The 24,654-nt window shown below is 35.8% G+C and overlaps 1 protein-coding gene across 10 annotated transcripts in view; it reads left to right on the forward strand.

Annotated features, from left to right (window-relative positions):
* MIPOL1 (mirror-image polydactyly 1) overlaps window positions 1-24,654 on the forward strand; it is a 365,075-nt gene that overhangs the window by 215,904 nt on the left and 124,517 nt on the right. For all 10 annotated transcript variants that reach the window (XM_064365793.1, XM_012469139.3, XM_012469173.3 and 7 more), the window contains one exon: window positions 11,814-11,908. In XM_064365793.1, the coding sequence (XP_064221863.1) occupies window positions 11,814-11,908 (95 nt within the window). The remainder of the gene's footprint in view (window positions 1-11,813; window positions 11,909-24,654) is intronic.

A 24,654-nucleotide genomic window follows, 5' to 3' on the forward strand; every position in this document is an offset into this window, starting at 1 on the left:
GTCTATGGCCACTTTCTTGTTACAATAGCAGTTGAATCCTTGGTCCAGAGACTGTATGGCCCACAAAGCTAAAATATTTATTTTATGGTCCTTAATAACCCTAGTCTAGACTACCACATGGCTTCAACTAACCCTAGTCTATAACAAACACTTGCTGAAATCATTGCTTGATCCAGTAGAGAGAGATTTCTTTTCTCTCTATGTTACCTGCATGTGTGTAAATGGATAAATACTTGGAAACTTGTGCCACCCCTGCCCCCAAAACAGAATAAGATTCCTTGGGAGTTAGTTATTGCAGTAGATAGAAGTCCTTTCTCACCTTATTCGCCTGTCACTTAGTACGGTGCTGTTCCTTACAGACATCAGTTACTTCATAATCATATCACACCAAAGATTCAATTGTGCCTCTTATATAGCTTACATATTCACTTTGATATGGCTATATGAGATAGTAAGTTCTCTCTTTTTATTATTGCATAATAATCCTATGAGATGGATATTATCATTTTCATGCTACCAGTGAGAAAATAGAGGTTCAGAAGCCTTAACTTGTTCACTCATAGAGCTGATTGTTGGTAGCCTAACCCAAATTTGCTTAACTCCAAAGACCTTGCTCTTAACCACCCTGTAGTATTACTGCCTATCATTTCAAATGAAACAATGTATGTGGGAGCTCTTTGAAAATGTGAAATGCTTATCTGTTTTAATTTTGACGTCATAATGTGTAATACTATACTTCAACAGTATATACAAAGCATCTGGTATGCGCTGAGCACTGTATTCATGTTTTTGGATTACTACATAGTCCCTACTTTGACATGTGTGTATGTAAATAACTGTAGTGTAAGATAGGTTGAGATAGTTGTCATAAAGAAAGGGTTTAAAAATCACTAAGGCAAAACAACCCAAAGGCTTATCATTGGAATGGAATAGATAAATAAATTGTGATATATTTGTGGTCATTAGATAATGTACAGCAGTTATAATTGTATACTGTATAATAAAGAACAAGAAACAACATGTATGAATCTCACAAGATTAATGTTGACCAAAGAAAACAAAAAAGAATACATATTATATTATTCAATATTATGTTATTCTATTGACATAAAGTTCAAAACAGTCACAACTGACCTATGATGGTAGAAGTCAAGATAGTCAAGATGATGGTTGCCTTTAGGGAAGGTGAAGATTAGGTAGAGGCATGAGGATGTTTGAAGATGGTGGAAATAATTCTATTATTTATCTAGTTTCTGGTTAAACAGGTATGCTCACTTCATGAAAATTCATTGAGCCCTGAACTTTTCTTTTTGTATATTATACTTCATAAAACATTCATGTAAAATAAAATTTAAAAAATATTACTAAGGATTTTAGAGGTGAAAAATTTTCTGGAATGGGGAAGATAATCAAGAAAGGGCTTTATGTAAGAAGTAATAATTAAAATGGACATTGAAGGATTGATACAGATTTGATAGCATGGCATAGATTTGCTTTCTAGTGGAGGGAATATTACAATTAGGGAGAATTTATGGAAGGTCCTCGGCTAAAGTGAAGGTGAAGGAATAAGAGACAGTTAAATGCAAGATTGTGGAAGGCCTTAAATGCCAGCATGAATGGTTTACACTCATTTTAATATTGTCAAATATTTAATGCACATCTTTATTTGTACCATATATAAAAGCATGCATATGTGTGCTTAGTTCCAACTCTCAAGGAGCTAATGGTTTAAAAAGGAATATAAATTTAATTTATTATTTTAATAGTATTAATCATTTAAATATGAATGTTAATATAAATATTGAGACAAACAGCAATAGCAAAAAAAAGAACTTCATAAAGGAAATAAGAAGATACGCCAAAAGTTGTCTCAAGTTTTCCAGCTTCTAGAAGCTATCCATGTTCCTTGACTTGTGGCCCCCTTTCGTCTTCAATGTCAGTAATGTAGCCAGTATAATTTTTCCTATGCTGCCATCTCTCTGGTTCTTACTCTTTGCCTCCCTCTTCCACTTGTAAGTATACTTGTGATTATATTGGGTTTACCCAGATAATCCAGCATAATCTCCATCTCAAGGTCACCTGATTAGCAACTTTCATTCCACCTCTAACCTTAAATCTCCTCTTTTATATAACCTAACACATTCACAGGTTCTGGTGAATAAGATGTGGACCTCTTTGGGAGACATTATTCTTCCTATCATGCTCAGGATAACTGCTCCCAGATAAGAGACATGTGGGCATGAGACCACAGGTAGGATCAAGTAACAACATCTAGTTGGAGTGCGGGATTGGGAAATAAGGCAGGTCCTAAAACACCGTAGTTTAAAAGGCTTTTGCTAGGCTGTTTTATCCCATAAACATAGCGCCTCAAGGCTACTGGCTTTTCAAAGCCCTGCAACAATGCTGGGGAGTCACATATAAGTTAAAAACTAACCAAACACAATATTTCTGCAAAAACTGTAAATATTTACATTAAGTGAGATAAAGGAAGACCATAAATAGCTTTAAATCAGTTTTCCCAGGTTTAACATCAGTTGATTTCAGTACCCAAAAAATTTTTTAAGTTATTTTCTGTTTTCAGAAATGTTGGGGTTTTTGTCTTGTGAATTAAGGATTATTAACCTATAATTTTAGTGACTTTATTAAAAATCAAATCTAATATAATATAGTCTTTATTAATACCCAGAATACATGTGAAAAGACAAGTTGACTTCTCCCAGTTTAGTTAGTGACATATTTCTATAGTAGGCCATTCATTATCAATAGTCCAAATGTTTCCTAAAAGTGTAAAACTAATTTATACACTCACCCAAAATGTAAGAGATTTCTAGTCATTTCACATCTTAGCCAGTATATTCTACTATTATTAATCATTTTAATTTTACCTCTTCAATTGTGGATTAAGTGACAGCATATTAAGATTTAAATCTTATGTCCCTGAAAACTAGTGATGTTAAGCATGTGTATCATGTTTGTCAGCCATATAGATATCTTCTCTAGTGAAATATCTCTTCATGTCTTTTCTCTCATCACTTTGAATATGCCATCTTACTGCCTCTGGCCTCCATGGTTTCTTATAAGAAGTTCACTGTTAATCTTATTGAGAATTGTTTTTAAATAACAAATAATTTATCTTTTACTGCTTTAAGGTTTCTTCTTTGTTTTTGTTGATATAGAAGCACAATTACATGTTTATGCTTCCATATCTTAGTATTTAGTGTTTGAAAAAGCTGAAGTAATACAATACTTTGGGGGGTATAAGTTTAGGCAGAACCTGAATCCAAGTAAACAGGTACCGGTCTGGATTCAAGATTAAGCCCAGTACTAGGAAACAAGCACAAAATGGAACTCAGGCTAGTCGACTGAGAATAGTGTCTTAAAAACACACTTGCAAAGCAAGCAGAACAAACACTTGCTGAATCATTGCTAGATCCAGTAGAGAGAGATTTCTTTTCTCTCTATCTTACCTGCATGTGTGTAAATGGATAAATGCTTGGAAATTTGTGCCACCTCTGCCCCCAAAAAAGAATAGGATTCTTTGGGAGTTAGTACTGCAGTAGAGAGAAGTCCTCACCATCATTATTCCTTAAAAATAAATTATATACTATTGCTAATATTTCTGAGAAACTGTAATACTACTTTTTTTTTTTGCCAGGGGTCTGTAAAGTTGAGGGAAATACCATAGATGGCCTTTTGTCACTAAATGGACTAACATCCAAAAATTACATATGTGCTTCCAAGAAAGATTTAGGTGCCATCTTATCATAACTATATGAGTTATGTTAAAAAAAATTCTTATACCAATTTATTTAAATAAAATTAGGTAATATAATTCATTGATAAAAATTAGCGCAGATTTTTTTAAAGCACCAAATTTTGTTTAGTGTTTGTAGCACAGTAGTTAAAAAGAGAGACTTGGGCTACAATTCCTGAGTTCAAACCCTTACTCCATCATTCATTAGCTGGCTGACATTTAAGTAAGAGAAGTAACATTTTCCTCATCTATATACTGAGAATAGTAATAGTAGCTACTATACAATATCTTGTGAAAAATAATAGGTGAATGTATAATACACTTAGAACAGTGTCTGGCGTGTTTTCCTAATTTGCTGATTCTATGTATAACTGTAGTACCATATCGTTAGGACTTGAAAGAAGACCAGGATTTGCCCCCTCATTAACAATCTACGTAGTTAATAACCTCTCTAACTCTTATTTTTATCTCCTAAAATGATAGAAATAGCATTCAATGTAAGTATTCAAGCTCCTACTATCTCAAATTAGATAATATAGTATAATTCTTATAAATCACATGTCACTATACATATTTAACATATTATAAATGCTGGTATTGTGTTAATGATAAACAGAATCCAACTTATATTAAACTTAATGAATTCCTTAAAATAAAGTCTTAAAAATGTATTCTGTTTTTACATGTGATCATTGAAAATTCTATGACATATATGAAAAGGAGATTCTTCAAAAATATGACATTTTGTATACAGTTGTGCATCACTTAACAGTGGGGATACATTTTGAGAGATGTATCTTTAGGTGATTTCATCATTGTATGGGCATGATAGAGTGTATTTACACAAACCTAGGTGGTATAGCCTAGTACACACCTAGGTTATGTGGTATAGCCTATTGCTCCTAGGCTACAAACTTGTACAGCATGTACAGCTGTAAGACAACAGCAAGTATTTTATGTATCTAAACATATCTACACATAGAAAAAGTACAGTAAAAATATGGTCTTATACTTTTAAGGAACTATAGTCATATATGTGGTTTGTTGTTGACCAAAGCGTTATTATTCTGTGTGTAACTGTACTAATTTTGTTGGGAAGGAAAATTACGTGATCTATGACAAAGAACAAGAAAACTCTCCTAGTTACCTTGGTCAAGAAAGACTTTTTGGTGAAGATAGAATCATGAGGAGGACTATAAACAGCAAGATTTCTCAGGGACTGGACATCTTTTAGTATGTGGAAAGGTTTTCAGGGTACAAGCTAGATTTACACTAAATTTTATTTTTTTACAATTAAAAAAATTATTTATTATACTTTAAGTTCTGGGGTACATGTGCAGGACGTGCAGGTTTGTTACATAGTACATGTTACACGTACCATGGTGGTTTGCTGCATTCATTCCCCCATCATCTACATTAGGTATTTCTCCTAATGTTAGCCCTCCCCAATCTCCACCCCCTGTTATCCCTCCCCTACCACCCCTGTGCCCCAACAGGCCCCAGTGTATGATGTTCTCCTCCCTGTGTCCATGTGTTCTCATTATTCAGCACCCACTTATGAGTGAGAACATGCGGTGTTTGGTTTTCTGTTCTTGTGTCAGTTTGCTGAAAATGATGGTTTCCAGCTTCATCCATGTCCCTGCAAAGGACATGAACTCATCCTTTTTTATGGCTGCATAGTATTCCATGGTGTATATTTGCTATATTTTCTTTATCCAGTCTATCATTGATGGGCATTTGGGTTGGTTCCAAGTCTTTGCTATTGTAAACAGTGCTGCAGTAAACATACACGTGCATGTGTCTTTATAACTGAATGTTTTATAATCCTTTGGGTATATACCCAGATTGCTGGGATTGCTGGGTCAAATGGTATTTCTAGTTTTGGATCCTTGAGTAATTGCCACACTGTCTTTCACAATGGTTGAGCTAATTTACACTCCTACCAACAGAGTAAAAGCATTCCTATTTCTCCACTTCCTCTCCAGCATCTGTTGTCTCCTGATTTTTTAATGATTGCCATTCTAAATGGTGTGAGATGATATCTGCCTGTGGTCTTGATTTGTATTTCTCTAATGACCAGTGATGATGAGCTTTTTTTCATATGTTTGTCAGCTGCATAAATGTCTTATTTATTTTCTTTACTTGTTTTGCAGCACATCTCCTGCTTCCTTATATGCTGAGTGATCCAGCTAGTTTTTGTTTTCCTACTGTTTATTTAATAATCACTTATTAAAGCATTTACTATGTGCCAGACACTGTTGTGTTTTACAGATTTTAACTTAGTTCTTCCTAACATCCACCCTCTAAGATATAAAGTATAGTTACCCCATTTTGTAGGTGAGGAAATTGAGGTACATAAAGATTTGCTAACTTGCCAAGATAGGACAGTTTGTAGGTGGTGAAGAAAGGATGTGACCCCAGCCATTCTGGTTCCATAGAACATTCTCTTAATTACCATTGCTGCACTGTCGTTTTGGCATACATCTCTCTACCTTGCCTTTCTCTCCTCCATTGCTTCTGCTCACTGCCCATGAATCACTTTCTGCCTATGAATGTTTTGAGTTCTGCTTCCTCCACAAACTCTTTTCTTCTCTCTCTCATCATGTCAGACTATTTCATATATCACTCAACAGTGCATATATGACTTTGATTGAGGAACCTCATTATCTCTGGTCGGATAACAGAAAGACAGGACATGAGGACAAAATAGAACAAGCTCTAAGGAATCAGCTCTAAAGAACAATATACTATGGTAATGCACAATGGTAAGCATCCAAGCCTTCCTATGAAGTGGAGGTTTAATTGAAACCTGGTCATTTTTATCCTTTTGAAAACAGCTTTTAACTCTTTGAGTTTCCTTATACGAGCTATTTAGTTATGTTTCTTTTCTGCTAGGTTCTTAACCTTCTTCTGAGGTTAAAAATTAAAATCTTAGTAGTTCTATAGTCATATTGTTTGAGCAGTCGTGTAACTTGATGTATTGTTTGAAGATATCCAATTAGATATAGATGTGTTTAATAGTGCTAGCTCAATCATATATATTTACAGTTACTCTGGAAAATAATTCTATTAAAATAACTAACATACCTATTAAATTATACCATATTGAAATGTGGTCTTCTTTGGTAAAATAAGCAATGTTTTCTGGATACTTGTTAGTTCCAACGTTCTTTCTAACCTGCTATGAAACCTTGGACAATTTCCAAACATTTCCCTGAACATGTTGTATTAAAAACAATTTCCTCCTCTATAAAAGTAAGGTTCCGTATTACCTCTGAGAACCTTTCCAAGTCTAAAATTATTTTCTTCTATGATTTAATTTGTACTGTATGCTTCTTTATTTACCAGACATCACACATAACATCAAATGTGTCTGTTCTAAGATAAAAACCAATTTCCATTCATGGTCTTGGAGTTACCAAGAGAAGACTTAACTGTATCAGACTATAACTATTAAAAACACATTTAAGCCAAACATAACAAGATCTCAAAGAGAGATAAAAGTGATTTCTCCACAATACTGATTAAGAATAGTGCTTAGTGATGTGAACAATGTAGTCTTTTCTTTGTCATTCTGAGTTACTAGATTAAACACTAAGGAAACAATGTAGTTCATTTCTGATACAGTCCCAGTACTATTGACTGTCCTATTTAGATGTCATTGGTCAAGACTGATATCAAGATAGGTAACTGTAAGACTAACCTAACATCAGTTAACGAACCCATTTTTCAATCACATAAGGTGTAGTAAAATACACTCTGATTATTCTGTAAACTTTCCTTATTGTCATTAACTCTGTTATCACATGATGATTTAATTCCCTTGTGTCACCTCTAATTATATAATTTATATATAATGTATACAGTGATATAAAAAGAAAATATGTATTTTGGAACAAAGGGGTCTGAATTTCTATTTGACTTCTACCAGTTACTTGCTCTGTTATAATTAGAAATCACTTAAGCTCCATGAACCTATGTTTTATATCTTGCAAAATAGGGATAACAGCAACTACCTTATAGGTTGGTTATGAGAATATAGTAATATATTTTAAGCACTTGAAAGAATGCCTAACTCAGAGTAGGAAGTCAACAAGTGGCATTGATTGTAGTTAAGCATGGATACCTTAAAGTGATATCATTTTAGGCAGAAAGTTTGGCAGTTTTTTAATAAAGTATATAACTTTATATGTATACATAAAGTGCAAACACACACCACAGGACTCAGCAATTTCACTCTTAGGTATTTACCCAGAAGAAACAAAGTTATATTTCTAGAAAAATGACCTATATGTAGATATTTGTAGCAGCTTTATTAGTTATTGTCAGAGAACTAGAAATCAGCCAAATGTCTAACTGCAGATTATGCAGATTGTGATACATTCATGCAATTGAATACTACTCAGTGATATGAAGGAATAAACTACCGGTACATAAAATAATATGGATGAATCTCAAAAAAATTATCTTTAAGTGAAAGAAACTAGACTCAAAAGACTGTATACTGTATGATTCCATTTATATGACATTCTTAAAAAGGCAAAACTATAGTGACAAAAATCACATCACTGATTGCCAGAGGCTATGTGTAAAAAGAGGGTATTGACTCCAATGTTGCACAAGGACCATTTTGGGGTAACAGGAATATTGTATGTCAAGACTAGATAACTTTGTCAAAATTTACAGAACTATATACTGAAAATGGGTAAATCTTTACTTTGCATGAATTACAACTCAGTACATCTGACATTGAAAAATCCATGTGTGTACTTATGTTGCATGTATGTTTTACTTTGATAAAATTTTACCTAAAATATGACTATAAAAATAAAAAGTTATACTTGGTAAAATGTTTATACTATAGTAAAAGTATAAAATATTCTTAAAAATGATGAACCCAAATGTGTTTTCCTTTGGTGCTTAGAAGGAAGAAAGGGAATGTGACTGACGAGTGTGATACGTGGAATGGGATAGGGTTTTTGTTTTTTTTTCTTAGAGACAGGGTCTCACTTTGTCAACCAGGCTGGAGTGCAGTGATGTGATCATAGCTCACTGCAGCCTTGAATTTCTGGGCTCAAGCAATCCTCCTGCCTCAGCCTTCGGAGTAGCTGGGACTGCAGGTGTGCACCACCACACCTGGCTAATTCTTAAAAATTTTTTGTAGATACGAGACTTTGCTATGTTGCCCAGGCTGGTCTCAACCTCCTGGGCTCAAGTATTCTCCCATCTTAGGTTCCCAAAGCACTGGGAAATGAAGCATGAGCTACCATATAGGCATGAGCCATGGTAACCAGCTGAATTTTTTTTTTATGTGAAACAAAATAGCAATTTTTGAAAAAAAATTAAAGCAGGATTTATAACAGTATGTATAAAGTGCTATCAATTTTGTAAATAGGGGTAATTTATTTACAAGTATCCATATATGCTTATATATGTATGGAACGATCTCTGGAAGGATGTACAACAACTAGACAGGTAACTAGTAATCTCAGGAGAAGGGATTTGTAGTACTAAGGATAGGAAGTGGGAGATTTACTTTACATTGTATATTCTCTTACACTGAGTTTTGTTAGTTTTTGTTTGATGCATGCGTTTATTTTTGCAAGTATACACATAAGTGAAATATAAAAATAATTTCCAGAAATATGGGAATAGGATGCCAGAAAGAAAAAGACGAATATATCTTGTTTGCTAATTTCCTTGATATTTTTGATACAAAATTTCTTTCTGACCTATAATATGATAGAATTATATGATATTAATATCAATCAAGGAAATACTATAGAAGTAAATAGCACATTTAAATTGGTTAAATGTTTTAACAATGCATGCAACAGATACCCAACTCAAACTAGCCTGAGTCACCCTCCAACTTACCTCCCAATGAACGATTTATATACCCTGGAAGTCCAGGAAGCAGATCTGGATCTGTTTTCAGACATATGTGGATTCAAGAGTAGAAGTGATATCGTCAGGACGCAGTTTTCTTCTGGGGCTAGTGGGATGCAATACTTCAATTAGACAACCTGGATTGTATACCTGAGGTGATGGGGGATGAAGTTCATTCTAGCCACAAAGACTGAACAAGATCACTCTAGTATAGGGTAGGGGTATTTTCCAAAAAAGAAATGCTGCCAGGTAAGCATATGTCTGAGAAAGTAAGGATATTGTGAAGCCAGAAAGTTTATAATAGCTTTAAACATAGTCACTAGGGTCTAGGAAGAAAATTAGATACTGGGAGTTAAGAAATTGAATTATCATAAAGCAACATCAAGTTTTCATAGTCAACTAAATGTGGGAGGAGAACATGAAATGTTCAATAACATCTTAAGCATGGGAATTTAAAGTTATCACAATCCCATTTTCATTATGAAAATGTCTAAGCAAAAACTACATTTTAGTGTTTTTTTACAAGAATTCGTGTTTTGTTGGTTGGTTTTGGTTTTGGTTTCTGTGCACAGGTACCAAGTAAAAGACTTCAAAACAATCATCTTATTTCAACATTTGTATATATGTAGCACTGGCACATATTTATTTAGTAAAATCTCTATTACCTGTTCAATATTTGATATTCCTTAACTGCATGTTTGAAGTCTGAAGTTTTCTAAGTTGAATGTGATGTGTGTGATTCTTTTTGACCTGCCATTAGTCACAGTGGGTATCTTTGTCTTCCAAGTTACCATTTTAATCACATTTTATGGTATACTGAAAATTGGAAAAGCTTTCATTCTTTGACCTTAAGAACCAGCCATCAATTTTTACTTTATATGCTTTTCCCTTTTTTTTAGAATGTTTTATCTATAATTATGGAATATGGCATGTTACACATTCAAACATCTTAAATTTAACTATGAAATTAAAATTTGGTAGAATTTACCAGTTCAGAGAACAAATTAATCTTAATGCTAAAACTTATATGCAAAGGTCCAAATTGCTACATGTTTTTAAAATTCTCTATTATTAAAATAGAAAAGTGGCATTGTGTAATGTTCACTTTTCTTTCATTGACTAATTTTCCTATAATCAAGATTTCACAAGTTTTCTTATGACTTCATTCTTAAACAAAAAAATAATTCCAGTGAAATTATATGAATTCAGCAAAATTCTGAACCTGTGACTTCAAACTTTCTATAACTTTTTAATTGGTGGTGGTGTCCTAGTTTGTGAGGTTTGTGACAACAGTTTGTGTTACCTTTCAAATACAATTTAAAGCAAAGTGAAAGATAACCATTTTATGCAAATTTGACTTTGAATAAGCAATACTAAAACCTGACTTACCAGTGCCATATTTTCAAAGTTATATTGAAAACTGTTTTTGGTGTTGTTTAAAATCCAATGGGAATGATGGTGGGAGGGTGGCAAATTCTTTTTAAATTACTACCTCATTGAAAAAACTGATTACCCATTCTTTAAAACTCAAAAATTATAGCAGAAAGGAACAGTTACACCCCTCTAATAAAACATTGCTAGCATTCACAGTTGCTGCCATTCTCCCCTTTGGGAATTTGTTTTTCCCCCACAGAAAAGGAATTGAAGAGGTTAAATCATATCTGTAAGAATCAGTTTGTAGCCTGGTGTATTTTTTCACATTAAATATCAAAGATAGCTTGACAACATATTTAGAATTTTCTGAGTTTTACTATTAACAAAGTTAAAAGAAAATCTAGTATGATCAGGCAGTGGAGCCACATTAAATTTGTATGTGAAACACCCATTGTACTTATCTCTACTGTAGATATTGCTCTGAAACCCATGTTCCACATTCTGAATTCTGTGTATAAAGTTAAACATTGCAGAAGGGCATATATCTGATGATACAGATAAATAAGGTTGAAGTTTAGTAATGAGCAAAGTTGCCAAATTTAGTATGTTCATGTCTTTAGTGTTTGTATTATTAATGCATTTAGACTATTTTATGGTAACTTATGAGACACTACTAAAAACATTCATAAGTTTTTTTTTAACTGTCAGTAATTTAAGACTACTGTTCTTACTGTGGTATTGTATTTTATCATACCAAAATGAATACTGAATTTCTTAAAATATTAATTACTTGCAGGCAAAGTTGTTATCTATGCAACAAGCCAGAGAAACTGCAGTTCAACAGTACAAAAAACTGGAAGAGGAAATCCAGACCCTTCGAGTTTACTACAGGTAAAATTCTTTTTAGCCTGGGGTTAAGTAAATATTGTTAGTTTGGGAAATGTTTCTACCTGATTTTACAATAGTGAATGAGGAAATACCTCAATGAAATTAAATATTATGCACTTAAAGCATTTTTATAATAAAAAATGATTCAGGCTTATAATATTTATTGTTCTACCTCTTTTATTCCTATATTTGGTAAAGTTTAAATTTGCACTCTCATCATAATTATGAAATTTATATAATCCATTACCGTTTATCTGAATGAAGCCTGGTTAGCTGTTGAGCTGTTTGCCCAACTAAATACCAACTCTAAAACAATTGTAAATATAAATATGTTTATATTTATACACATAAATATAAAATATGATATATATAATTAATATAAATTATAATTAATAAGGTAGATATTTTTAATATAAATTAATAAGGTAGGTATTTTTAAATGAAAATCAGTAGAATAGAAATGTCAGAATACATCTCTTATATATAGTAATTGTAAACTTTTGTTTCAAGTTTGTGTGTGGGAAAGAGAAAATACTGTGTATTGGGTTATGTGTAAAACATAATTCTTACAGTGGATCATGGTAAAAAACATTGAAAAAGCACACTGATGCATAATGCCATGTATATTCTTTGATTACTAAATTTTAAAAAACCTTAAGGCTGAAATATAGGAATTCACTAAGGGTCCTATTAAGGTTTTGAAAGATTTTTGTTTTAATTTGGGTAATTTTTGTTTTAATTTGGACTGTTCCTCAGAATAATGTTAAAATGCATAAAATGTAATTAAATCAAAATAAGTTTTACTGAAATACAATTATGAAAATATTATGTCATGATATATCATGATATGCCTGCATCATTATTAATGCATACAATAACTAGATCTAGCAGCAGGTCCATTAACAACTTTAATCTCAAGCCAGTGATGATTGTAAGTGGTATTTTCGGATATCTGCAAGTGCTGAAATGTGACATGAAAATACCAGTGATTTCTATGGGTGCAAACTCTCAAGAACCAGTGATACTACTACTGTGATTTGTTACTCATGTTTATAATTGTAAGAAATACTGTAGTTGGTGAAACAGTATGAGAGTTGGTGAAAATAAAGATGTAATTCTTTCTCATCCCCAAGTTAAGCACTCCTGCTTTAAAGCAATGTTACTAGCATCTGCAGTAGTTGACTATTGTTATAGGTTGAATTCTGTCCCCCAAAAGTGACTATACTGATGTCCTAACCCTTGCTATCTCAGAATGTGATTTTATTTTGAAATAGGGTTTGTACAGAGGTAATCAAGTTTAAATAAAGTTATTGGGTGGACTCTAATCTACTACTACTGGTGTCCCCATTAAAAAGGGGCAAATTTTGGATACAGAAACAGACATGCCCAGAGGGAATACAATCTGAAGACACACAGGGAAAAGATTGCCATGTATCTACAAGCCAAGAATGCCAATTGCTGGCAAACAACAAACACTATAAGAGGCAAGGAAGGACTCTCCTTTGCAGTTGTCAGAAAGAACATAGCCCAGCTGACACCTGATTCCAGACTTCTATAGTTTCCAGAACTGTGTGACATTTAATGCTTGCTGTTTAGAGCCACCCAGTTTGTGGTACTTTGTTACGGGCAGCCCTTGGAAACTAATGCATTAGCAAATATCAAGTATGTTTGGTTGGTCACTGACTGTTGGGAATCATTTGCTTTTGCAATTAGAATTAGTGCCTATAAGTGGGCATACAGGTAAGCAAAACCCTGATGGTGAATGAATACATGCCACCAACCTACTTTATTTTGGACTACAAAATGAATATTACACTCTTTCCTCTGTCTTTTACATCAATGATTCTCAACTGTAACTGCCATTAGAATAACCTGATAGCCTCTAAAAATTCTGATGCCCAGCCCACCCCATGCTGATTACGGGGTAGGACTCAGATATCAGTGTGTTTTTAAAGCTCTAGAAATTCCCGTGTGCAGCCAAGTTTGAGAGCTGATGTTCTACATGCACCTTTCAGTTAGCTGCATTAAATTAGGGTCTCTTCTTGGTAAAGTAATAAAGAAGCATATATTAAACCCATTATTAAGACATGACTACCATGTAATTTGTGCCCTGATCATGGATATTGCAATGTGATAAGTAATAGATTCACTCTATTAATGGGAGGGTTTTTATGGAACATCTCCTGTACGTTTATGGGACAGGACAGTAGGTGCTCTGTTGATGAAGTTAATTTTAGCTTTATAATTTTGGGAAATTATAAAGATAAAATTCTTGTCTTTCAAATACTCTTTAAAATCTATACAAGCCTAAGAGGATTATATGAACTCTTCTAAATAGAGATTAGTAATTATCGGTTCAAAGATATGCTTCACAACTACTTTTCTCACTGCTACTTAAAAAAAAAAAATTCTGATGATGTAATAAAGCCACTGGAATTTGCAGTTAACCGTGCCATGTGTGGCTGTGTATAAATGAACCTCACCAAGCCCCTCTCCTTTCTTTAAAATGAAAGTAATAGTACCTATTTATAGGGTTGTTTTAAATATGTTCAGCTCTTAGCACAGTATTTGGTTTATTGTTATTGATCAAACAATGTTAGGCATATTTCTTTTTAAAGTAAAAGGCCAGTGAGGTGTAGGAGTAGAACCAAAAAATATATCACTGAAATCAAAGATTTCCCAAAGGAAAAAAAAGTCAAATGTTACTAAGTGGTTAACTATGATAAGTACCAAAGGTATCCTTACATTAGAAATTCAGTGGTGATTAGTGACTTCCACAAGAGGAGTTTATTCAATGAAGTATTAGATATAGACGTCAGTTTTCTGTGAATTGAAGAGTAATTAGGAAGTAAAGAAGCATAGCAATTTGGACAATAGAGTAATCCTTGAAGAAACTTGAGTAAGAAAAGTGGTAATGATAATTGAGAAGAGATGAAACATAGGTAAGGATTTTTGTTATTGAAAAATAGCAAATACTTGAGTATATTTATGGCTAATTTGAAGAAGCCAATAGAAAGAATTGTTATAGAGCAGGATCCAAGAGGAGGTACGAAGAGATAGGATTTAGAGTATCTGCAGAAAAGTTCACCTTGAACAAGAAGCTAGCCAAATTGTAATCAGAGACAGGAGTAAAGGAGGTAAGAATAGCTGTATTAGTAAATTTGAGGCCACAATTCGATTTTTGTTTGTTTGTTTGTTTCTGTTTTTTTTTCCATAAAGTAGGGGTCAGTGTGGGCTTCTGAACATGAGAGGGCAGAATACTTTGAAAGGAATGACAGAGATTAGATACTAAAGGAAATGGGAGAAAGAACTGAAGAGGGTGAGGAAGAGAACAAAGTCAAGCAACCTGGAGGACTCAGTTGGCTGTAATGAGTGCCATAAACTTGTGTGAGTAATCATTTGTACAGTTGTGTAATTTAATACATTCAACTCTCCCTATACAGCAATACAGAAGGCAAAGAATTGCAATGATTTAGGATTACAAATTTGCAGGGCAAAAAAAAAAAGAAAAGAGCAGAGAGGTTGAGAGTACTAAAAAAAGAGTTGTTAAGATGATGAATGATAGTCTAAGCTAAATATGTTAGGAAGAAAAGTTGAAGGGACCTATATCAGAGAAAAAAAGGAGGAATCAAGAAACAATAGATCTTGAAGAGATCATAGAGTAAATGTAGTGAGAATAAGAAAATTTGTCTACAGCCTGGGTGACAAAGTGAGATCCTGTCTCAAAAAATACATGCATAGGCTGGGCATGGTGGCTCACGCCTGTAATACCAGCACTTTGGGAGGCCAAGAGGGGTGGATAACCTGAGGTCAGCAGTTCAAAACCAGCCTTCCAACATGGCGAAACACCATTTCTACTAAAAATAGAAAAAATTAGCCAGGCGTGGTGCGCGGCATCTGTAATTCCAGCAAATTAGGAGGCTGAGGCAGAAAATTGCTTGAACCCGGGAGGCGGAGGTTGCAGTGAGTCGAGATCGCACCATTGTACTCCAGCCTAGGCAACAACAGTGAAACTTTGTCTCAAAAAAAAAAGTGGGGGAGGGAGTGGGAGATCCAAGATGACCGAATACGAATAGTTCTAGAGTGCAGTTCCCAGCGAGAACAATGCAGAGGGTGAGTGATCACTGCATTTCCAAACGAGTTTTTACTGCTCACAGACCAGGAGATTCCCAGGCTGAAAAGTGCAATGAGTTTCCAGCACAGCTGTTTCAGCCAGCTCCACGGGTTTCTTCACAAAAACACACAAATCTGGGCTGCCATTTCAATTGGTGCCTGGAATGCCTAGGAGACAGAGCTGCCCATTAGAGGGGGCTGAAACAGAAAGCCAGGTGATCTGGCTCAGTGAGTCCCACCCCCAAAAAGGCCAACAATCTGAAACACTCTGGACTGAGAGTTTTGCAGCAAGTATAGCTGGACTTGGGATGGTCCCGCTCAGTCAGGGGAAGGGCATCTGCCATTACAGAGGCAGTCTGCCATTACAGAAGCAATCAGCCATTACCAAGTCAGTCTGCCATTACCAAGGCAGTCTACTGTTACCGAGGCAGACTGCCATTACTGAGGCAGTTCTAACTGTACCTCTGTAAACAAAACCACAAGGAAGTTTACACAGCAGCTGGGCAGAGACTATGGCAGCTCAGCAATGACTCTGCTGGCAGACTGCGACTAGACTACCTGCTTGCTGGGCAGGGCGTCTCTGAAAAAAGGCAGCAGCACATCAGGAACTTATAAATAAAGCCCCACCTTCCCAGGACAGAGCACCTGGGAAAAGAGGAGGTTATGAGTTGTGCTGCAGCAGACTTAAAACATACCTGCCCAGCACCTCTGAACAGAACAATGGAGCTCCCAGCACAGCACTTGAGCTCCTATAAGAGACAGACTGTCTCCTTAAGATGCTCCCCAAACCCCATATATCCAAAGAGATACCTCATAATGGAGAGCTCAGGCTGACATCTGGTACCCTTTTGGGATGAAGATAACAGAAGAAGAAACTGGCAGCAACCCTTACTGTTCTGCAGCTGCCACAGGTGATCCCCAGGCAAACAGGGTCTGCAGTAGACCTCCAGCAGTCCTGCAGTGGAGGGGCCTGACTGTTAGAAGAAAAACTAAAAAACAGAAAGAAATAGCTTCAACATCAAAAAAAGGATGTTCACTCAGAGACCCCATCCGAAAGTCATCAACTACAAAGACCACAGGTAGATATTTCCATGAAGATGGGAAGAAACCAGCGCAAAAAGGATGAAAACACCCAAAACCAGAACACCTCTCCTCGAAGGGATCACAACTCTTCACCAGCAAGGGAACAAAGCTGGATGGAAAATGAGTCTGATGAATTGACAGAAACAGGCTTCAGAAGGTGGATAATAACAAACTTCTCAGAGCTAAAAGAACATGTTCTAACTCAATGCAAAGAAACTAAGAACCTTGAAAAAAGGTTAGACGAAGTGCTAAGAAAACAACAACTCAGAGAAGAATATAAATGACTTGATGGAGCTGAAAAACATAACACTAGAACTTCACGAAGCATACACAAGTTTCAATAGCCAAATCGACCAAACAGAAGAAAGGATAACAGATATTGAAGATCAACTCAATGAAATAAAATGAGAAGGCAAGATTAGAGAAAAAAGAGTGAAAAGAAATGAACAAAGCTTCAAAGAAATATGGAATTATGCGAAAAGACCTATTCTGCATTTGATAGGTGTACCTGAAGGTGATGGAGAGAATGAATTCAAGCTGGAAAACACTCTTCAGGATATTATCCAGGAGAACTTCCCCAACCTAGCAAGGCAGGCCAACGTTCAAGTCCAGGAAATAAGGAGAAAACCACAGAGATATTCGTCGAAAGAGCAACCCCAAGGCACATAATCGTCAGATTCACCAGGGTTGAAATGAAGGAAAAAATGCGAAGGGCAACCAGAGAGAAAGGTCGAGTTACCTAAAAAGGGAAGCCCATCAGACTCACAGCGGATCTCTCGGCAGAAACCCTACAAGCCAGAAGAGAGTGGGGGCCAATATTCAACATTGTTAAAGAAAATAACTTTCAACCTAGAATTTCATATCCAGTCAAACAAAGCTTCATAAGGGAAGGAGAAATAAAATCCTTTACGGACAAGCAATTACTGAGCAATTTTGTCACCACCAGGCATGCCTTACAAGAGCTCCTGAAAGAAGCACTAAACATGGAAAGGAACAATGAGAACTAGCCACTCCAAAAATTTACCAAATGGTAAAGAGGATCGACACAATGAAGAAACTGAGTCAGCTAATGGGCAAAGCAACCAGCTAGCATCAAAATGGCAGGATCAAATTCACACATAACAATAGTAACCTTAAATGTAAATGTGCTAAGTGCCCCAGTCAAAAGACACAGACTGGCATATTGGATAAAAAGTCAAGACCCATCAGTGTGCTGTATTCCAGAAACCCATCTCGCATGCAAGGACACACATAGGCTCAAAATAAAGGGATGGAGGAAGATTTACCAAGTAAATGGAGGCAAAAAAAAAAAAAAAAAATGCAGGAGTTGCAATCCTAGTCTCTGATAAAATGAACTTTAAACCAACAAAGTTCAAAAGAGACAAAGAAGGGCATTACATAATGGTAAAAGGATCAATACAAGAAGAAGAGCTAATGATCCTAAATATCCTGCACCCAATACAGGAACACCGAGATACATAAAGCAAGTTCTTAAGGACCTACAAAGAGACTTAGACTCCCACACAATAACAGTGGGAGACTTTAACACTCCACTGTCAATATTAGACAGATCAAAAAGACAGAAAATTAACAAGAATATCCAGGACTTAAACTCAGATCTGGACCCAGCAAACCTAATAGACATCTACAGCACTCTCCACCCCAAATCCACAGAATATACATTCTTCTCAGCACCACATTGCACCTAGTCTAAAATTGACCACATAATTGTAAGTAAATCACTCCTCAGCAAATGCAAAAGAAGGGAAATCATAACAAACAGTCTTTGAGACCACAGTGAAACCAAATTAGAACTCAGGATTAAGAAACTAACTCAGAACCACGCAACTTCATGGAAACTGAACATCTGGCTCCTGAATGTCGACTGAATAAACAATGAAATGAAGGCAGAAATAAAGACGTTCTACGAAACCAAAAAGAAAGAAGACACAATGTATCAGAATCTCTGGGACACATTTAAAGCAATGTCTAGAGGGAAATTTACAGCAATAATTGCCCACATGAGAAGCAAGGAAAGATCTAAAATTGGCACCCTATCATCAAAATTCAAAGAGAAAGAGGAGCAAGATCAAAAAAAAACTCAAAAGCTAGCAGAAGACAAGAAATAACTAAGATCAGAGCAGAACTGAAGGAGATAGAGACACAAAAAACCCTTCAAAAAATCAATAAATCCAGGAGCTTGTTTTTCAAAGAGGTCAGCAAAATAGACAGGCCACTAGACAGATTAATAAAAAACAATAGAGAGAATAATCAAATAGATGCAATAAAAAACAATAAAGGGGATATCACTACAGATTCCACAGAAATTCAAACCATCATCAGAGATTATTACAAACAACTCTATGCACATAAACTAGGAAACCTGGAAGAAATGGATAAATTCCTGGGCACTTGCCTCCTCCCAAGCCTAAAACAGGAGGAGGCCGAAACCCTGAAGAGACCAATAACAAGGTCTGAAGTTGAGGCAGCAATTAAGAGCCTGCCATCCAAAAAAAGCCCAGGTTCAGATGGGTTCACAGCCGAATTCTACCAAAAATACAAAGAGGAGCTGGTACTATTCCTTCTGAAACTATTCCAAACAATCCCAAAAGAGGGAGTCCTTCCCAAATCATTTTATGAGACTAGCATCATCCTGATACCAAAACCCAGCAGAGACTCAACAAGAAAAGAAAACTTCAGGCCAATATCCATGATGAACATAGACGCAAAAATCTTCAATAAAATACTGGCAAGCCAATTGCAACAGCACATCAAAAAGCTTATCCACCATGATCAAGTAGGATTCATCCTGGGGATGCAAGGCTGGTTCAACATACACAAGTCTATAAACGTAATTCACCACATAAACAGAATCAAAGACAAAAACCACATGATTATCTCAATCGATGCAGAGAAGGCCTTTGACAAAATTCAACAGCGCTTTATGATGAAAACCCTCAATAAACTAGGTATTGATGGAACGTATCTCAAAATAATAAAAGCTATTTACGACAAACCAACAGCCAATATCATACTGAGTGGGCAAAAACTGGAAGCATTCCCTTTGAAATCTGGCACTAGACAAGGATGCCCTCTCTCACCACTCCTATTCAATATAGTACTGGAAGTTCTAGCCAGAGCAATCAGGCAAGAAAAAGAAATAAAGGGTATTCAAATAGGAAAGGAGGAAGTCAAATTGTCTCTATTTGCAGATGACATGATTGTATATCTAGAAGACCCCCTCATCTCAGCCCAAAAGCTCCTGAAACTGATAAGCAACTTCAGTAAAGTCTCAGGATACAAAATCAATGTGCAAAAATCACAAGCATTCCTATACACCAATAACAGACTTAAAGAGAGCCAAATCAAGAACGAACTGCCATTCACAATTGCTACAAAGAGAATAAAATACCTAGGAATACAACTAACAAGGGACGTAAAGGACCTCTTCAAGGAGAACTACAAACCACTGCTGAAGGAAATAAGAGAGGACACAAACAGATGGGGAAACATTCCATGTTCATGGTTAGGAAGAATCAATATCATGAAAATGGCCATACTGCCCAAAGTAATTTACAGATTCAATGCTATCCCCATCAAGCTACCAATGACCTTCTTCACAGAACTCGAAAAACCACGTTAAACTTCATATGGAACCAAAAGAGAGCCCGCATAGCCAAGTCAATTCTAAGCAAAAAGAACAAAGCAGGAGGCATCACACTACCGGACTTCAAACTCTACTACAAGGCTACAGTAATCAAAACAGCATGGTACTGGTACCAAAACAGAGATATAGACCAATGGAACAGAACAGAGGCCTCGGAGGCAATACAGCATATCTACAACCATCCGATCTTTGACAAACCTGACAAAAACAGGCAATGGGGAAAGGATTCCCTGTTTAATAAATGGTGTTGGGAAAACTGGCTAGCCATGTGCAGAAAGCAGAAACTCGACCCCTTCCTGACACCTTACACTGAAATTAACTCCAGTTGGATTAAAGACTTAAACATAAGACCTAACACCACAAAAACCCTAGAAGAAAACCTAGGCAAAACCATTCAGGACATAGGCGTAGGCAAGGACTTCATGACCAAAACACCAAAAGCATTGACAACAAAAGCCAAAATAGACAAATGGGACCTGATCAAACTCCACAGCTTCTGCACGGCAAAAGAAACAGTCATTAGAGTGAATCAGCAACCAACAGAATGGGAAAAAATTTTTGCAGTTTACCCATCTGACAAAGGGCTGATATCCAGAATTTACCACGAAATAAGGCAGGTATACAAGAAAAAAAAACAAGCCCATTCAAAAGTGGGTGAAGGATATGAACAGACACTTTACAAAAGAAGACATACATGAGGCCAACAAACATATGAAAAAATGCTCATCATCACTGATCGTTAGAGAAATGCAAATCAAAACTACATTGAGATACCATCTCACGCCAGTTAGAATGGCAATCATTAAAAAATCTGGAGACAACAGATGCTGGAGAGGATGTGGAGAAATAAGAACACTTTTACACTGTTGGTGGGAGTGTAAATTAGTTCAACCATTGTGGAAGACAGTGTGGCGATTCCTCAAGGACCTAGAAATAGAAATTCCATTTGACCCAGCAATCCCATTACTGGGTATATATCCAAAGGATTATAAATCGTGCTACTATAAAGACACATACTCACGAATGTTCATTGCAGCACAGTTTACAGTAGCAAAGACGTGGAACCAACCTAAATGCCCATCGATGATAGACTGGACAGGGGAAATGTGGCACATATACACCATGGAATATTATGCAGCCATCAAAAACTATGAGTTCGTGTCCTTTGTAGGGACATGGATGAACCTGGAAACCATCATTCTCAGCAAACTGACACAAGAACAGAAAATCAAACACCACATTTTCTCACTCATAGGTGGGTGTTGAACAATGAGAACACATGGGCACAGGGAGGGGAGCACTACACACTGGGGTCTGTTGGGGGTAAATACGGGAGGGGACAGCAGGGGGTGGGGAGTTGGGGAGAAATAGCATGGGGAGAAATGCCAGATATAGGTGAAGGGGAGGAAGTCAGCAAATTACACGGCCACGTGTGTACCTATGCAACAATCTTGCATGTTCTTCACATGTACCCCAAAACCTAAAATACAATAAAAAAAAATAGGAAAAGTGGAAACTTTTCCTATTTGACTGTGTAACTACATTTATCAATTTGTATAATGAGTCATAGGACCTATTCATGCAGAAAATCTTTATTAGTAATTGTTTGAAATGGAAACCAGTTTGTTATTAAAGAACATTTTAATCCAAAATGAATGTTTTGCATGGGATGTTTTAGCTTTTCTAATTCTAACATTTGGAAACCATAATCCTTGCCCATATTTTCTGTTAATATTTTAATTTTATTATCCCTAGTTAAATGTACAGTCTCCCTAATAAATATTGTTATATGAAAAAATAATAATAAAATTTAAAAAAATAAAAAATAAAGAGAGAAGAATCAAATAGATGCAATAAAAAATGATAAAGGGATATCACCACCGAATCCACAGAAATACAAACTACCATCAGAGATTACTACAAACAACTCTATGCACATAAACCAGTAAACCTGGAAGAAATTGATAAATTTCTGGACACTTTCACCTTCCCAAGGGTGAGACCCTGAATAGACCAATAACAAGGGCTGAAGTTGAGGCAGCAATTAATAGCCTACCAATCAAAATAAAGCCCAGGTCCAGATGGGTTCACAGCTGAATTCTACCAGATGTACAAACAGGAGCTGGTAACACACTTTCTGAAACTATTCCAAACAATATAAAAAGAGGGAATCCTTCCCAAATAATTCTATGAGACCAACATTGTACTGATACCAAAACTCAGCAGAGACACAACTAAAAAAGAAAACTTCAGGCCAATATCCATGATGAACATAGATGCCAAAATGTACTTTTCAATAAAGTACTGGCAAACCGATTGCAACAGCACATCAAAAAGCTTATCCATCACGATCAAGTTGGCTTCATCCTGCGGATTCAAGTCTGGTTCAACATACACAAGTCAATAAATGTAATCCACCACATAAACAGAATCAAAGACAAAAAACACATGATTATCTCAATAGATGCAGAGAAGGCCTTCGACAAAATTCCACAGCCCCTTTATGCTCAAAACTCTCAATAAACTAGGTATCGATGGAACATATCTCAAAATAATAAAAGCTATTTATGACAAACCCACAGCCAATATCATACTGAATGGGCAAAAACTGGAAGCATTCCCTTTGAAATCTGGCACTAGACAAGGATGCCCTCTCTCATCACTCCTATTCAGTATAGTAGTGGAAGTTCTAGCCAGAGCAATCAGACAGGAAAAAGAAATAAAGCGTATTTAATTAGGAAAGGAGGAAGTCAAATTGTCTGTATTTGCACATGACATGATTGTATATTTGGAAGATCCCATTGTCTCAGCCCAAAACCTCCATAAACTGATAAGCAACTTTAGCAAAGTCTCAGGATACAAAATCAGTGTGCAGAAATCACAAGCATTCCTATACACCAATAACAGACTAAGAGAGCCAAATCAAGAGCAAACTCCATTTATGATTGCTACAAAGGGAATAAAATACCTAGGAATACAACTAACAAAGGATGTAAAGGACCTCTTCAAGGATAACTACAAACCACTGCTCAAGGAAATAAGAGAGGACACAAACACATGGAAATACATTCCATGCTCATGGTTAGGAAGAATCAATATTGTGAAAATGTCCATAACTGCCCTAAGTAATATATATATTCAGTGCTATCTCCATCAACCTACCATTTACCCTCTTCACAGAAGTGGAGAAAACCCACCTTAAACTTCATATGGAACCAAAAAAGACCCCACATAGCCAAGACAATCCTAAGAAAAAAGAACAAAGCTGGAGGCATCATGCTACCAACCTTCAAACTATACTACAAGGCTACAGTAATCAAAACAGCATGGTATGGTACCAAAACAGAGATGTAGACCAATGGAACTGAACAGAGGCATCAGAGGCAACACCACACATCTACAACCATCTGTTCTTTGACAAACCTCACAAAAATAAGCAATGAGGAAAGGATTCCCTGTTTAATAAATGGTGTTGGGAAAACTGCCTAGCCTTATGCAGGAAGCTGAAACTGGACCCCTTCCTGACACCTTACACTAAAATTAACTCCAGATGGATTAAAGATTTAAACATAATAACTAACACCATAAACATCCTAGAAGAAAACCTAGGCAACACCATTCAGGACATAGGCACAGGCAAGGACTTCATGACTAAAACACCAAAAGCATTGGCAACAAAAGCCAAAATAGAAAATATGATCTAATTAAACTTAAGAGCTTCTGCACAACAAAGGAAACAATCATTAGACTGAACCGACAACCAACAGAATGGGAAAAAGTTTTTGCAATATACCCAACTGACAAAGGACTAATATCCAGAATCTACAAAGAGCTAAAACAGATTTACAAGAAAAAACCAACCCATTCAAAAGTGGGTGAAAGATAT

Source organism: Aotus nancymaae, unplaced genomic scaffold (genome assembly GCF_030222135.1).
Source record: "Aotus nancymaae isolate 86718 unplaced genomic scaffold, 86718_ANA_hifiasm-v0.15.2.pri h1tg000062l, whole genome shotgun sequence".
Lineage (NCBI taxonomy): Eukaryota > Metazoa > Chordata > Mammalia > Primates > Aotidae > Aotus > Aotus nancymaae.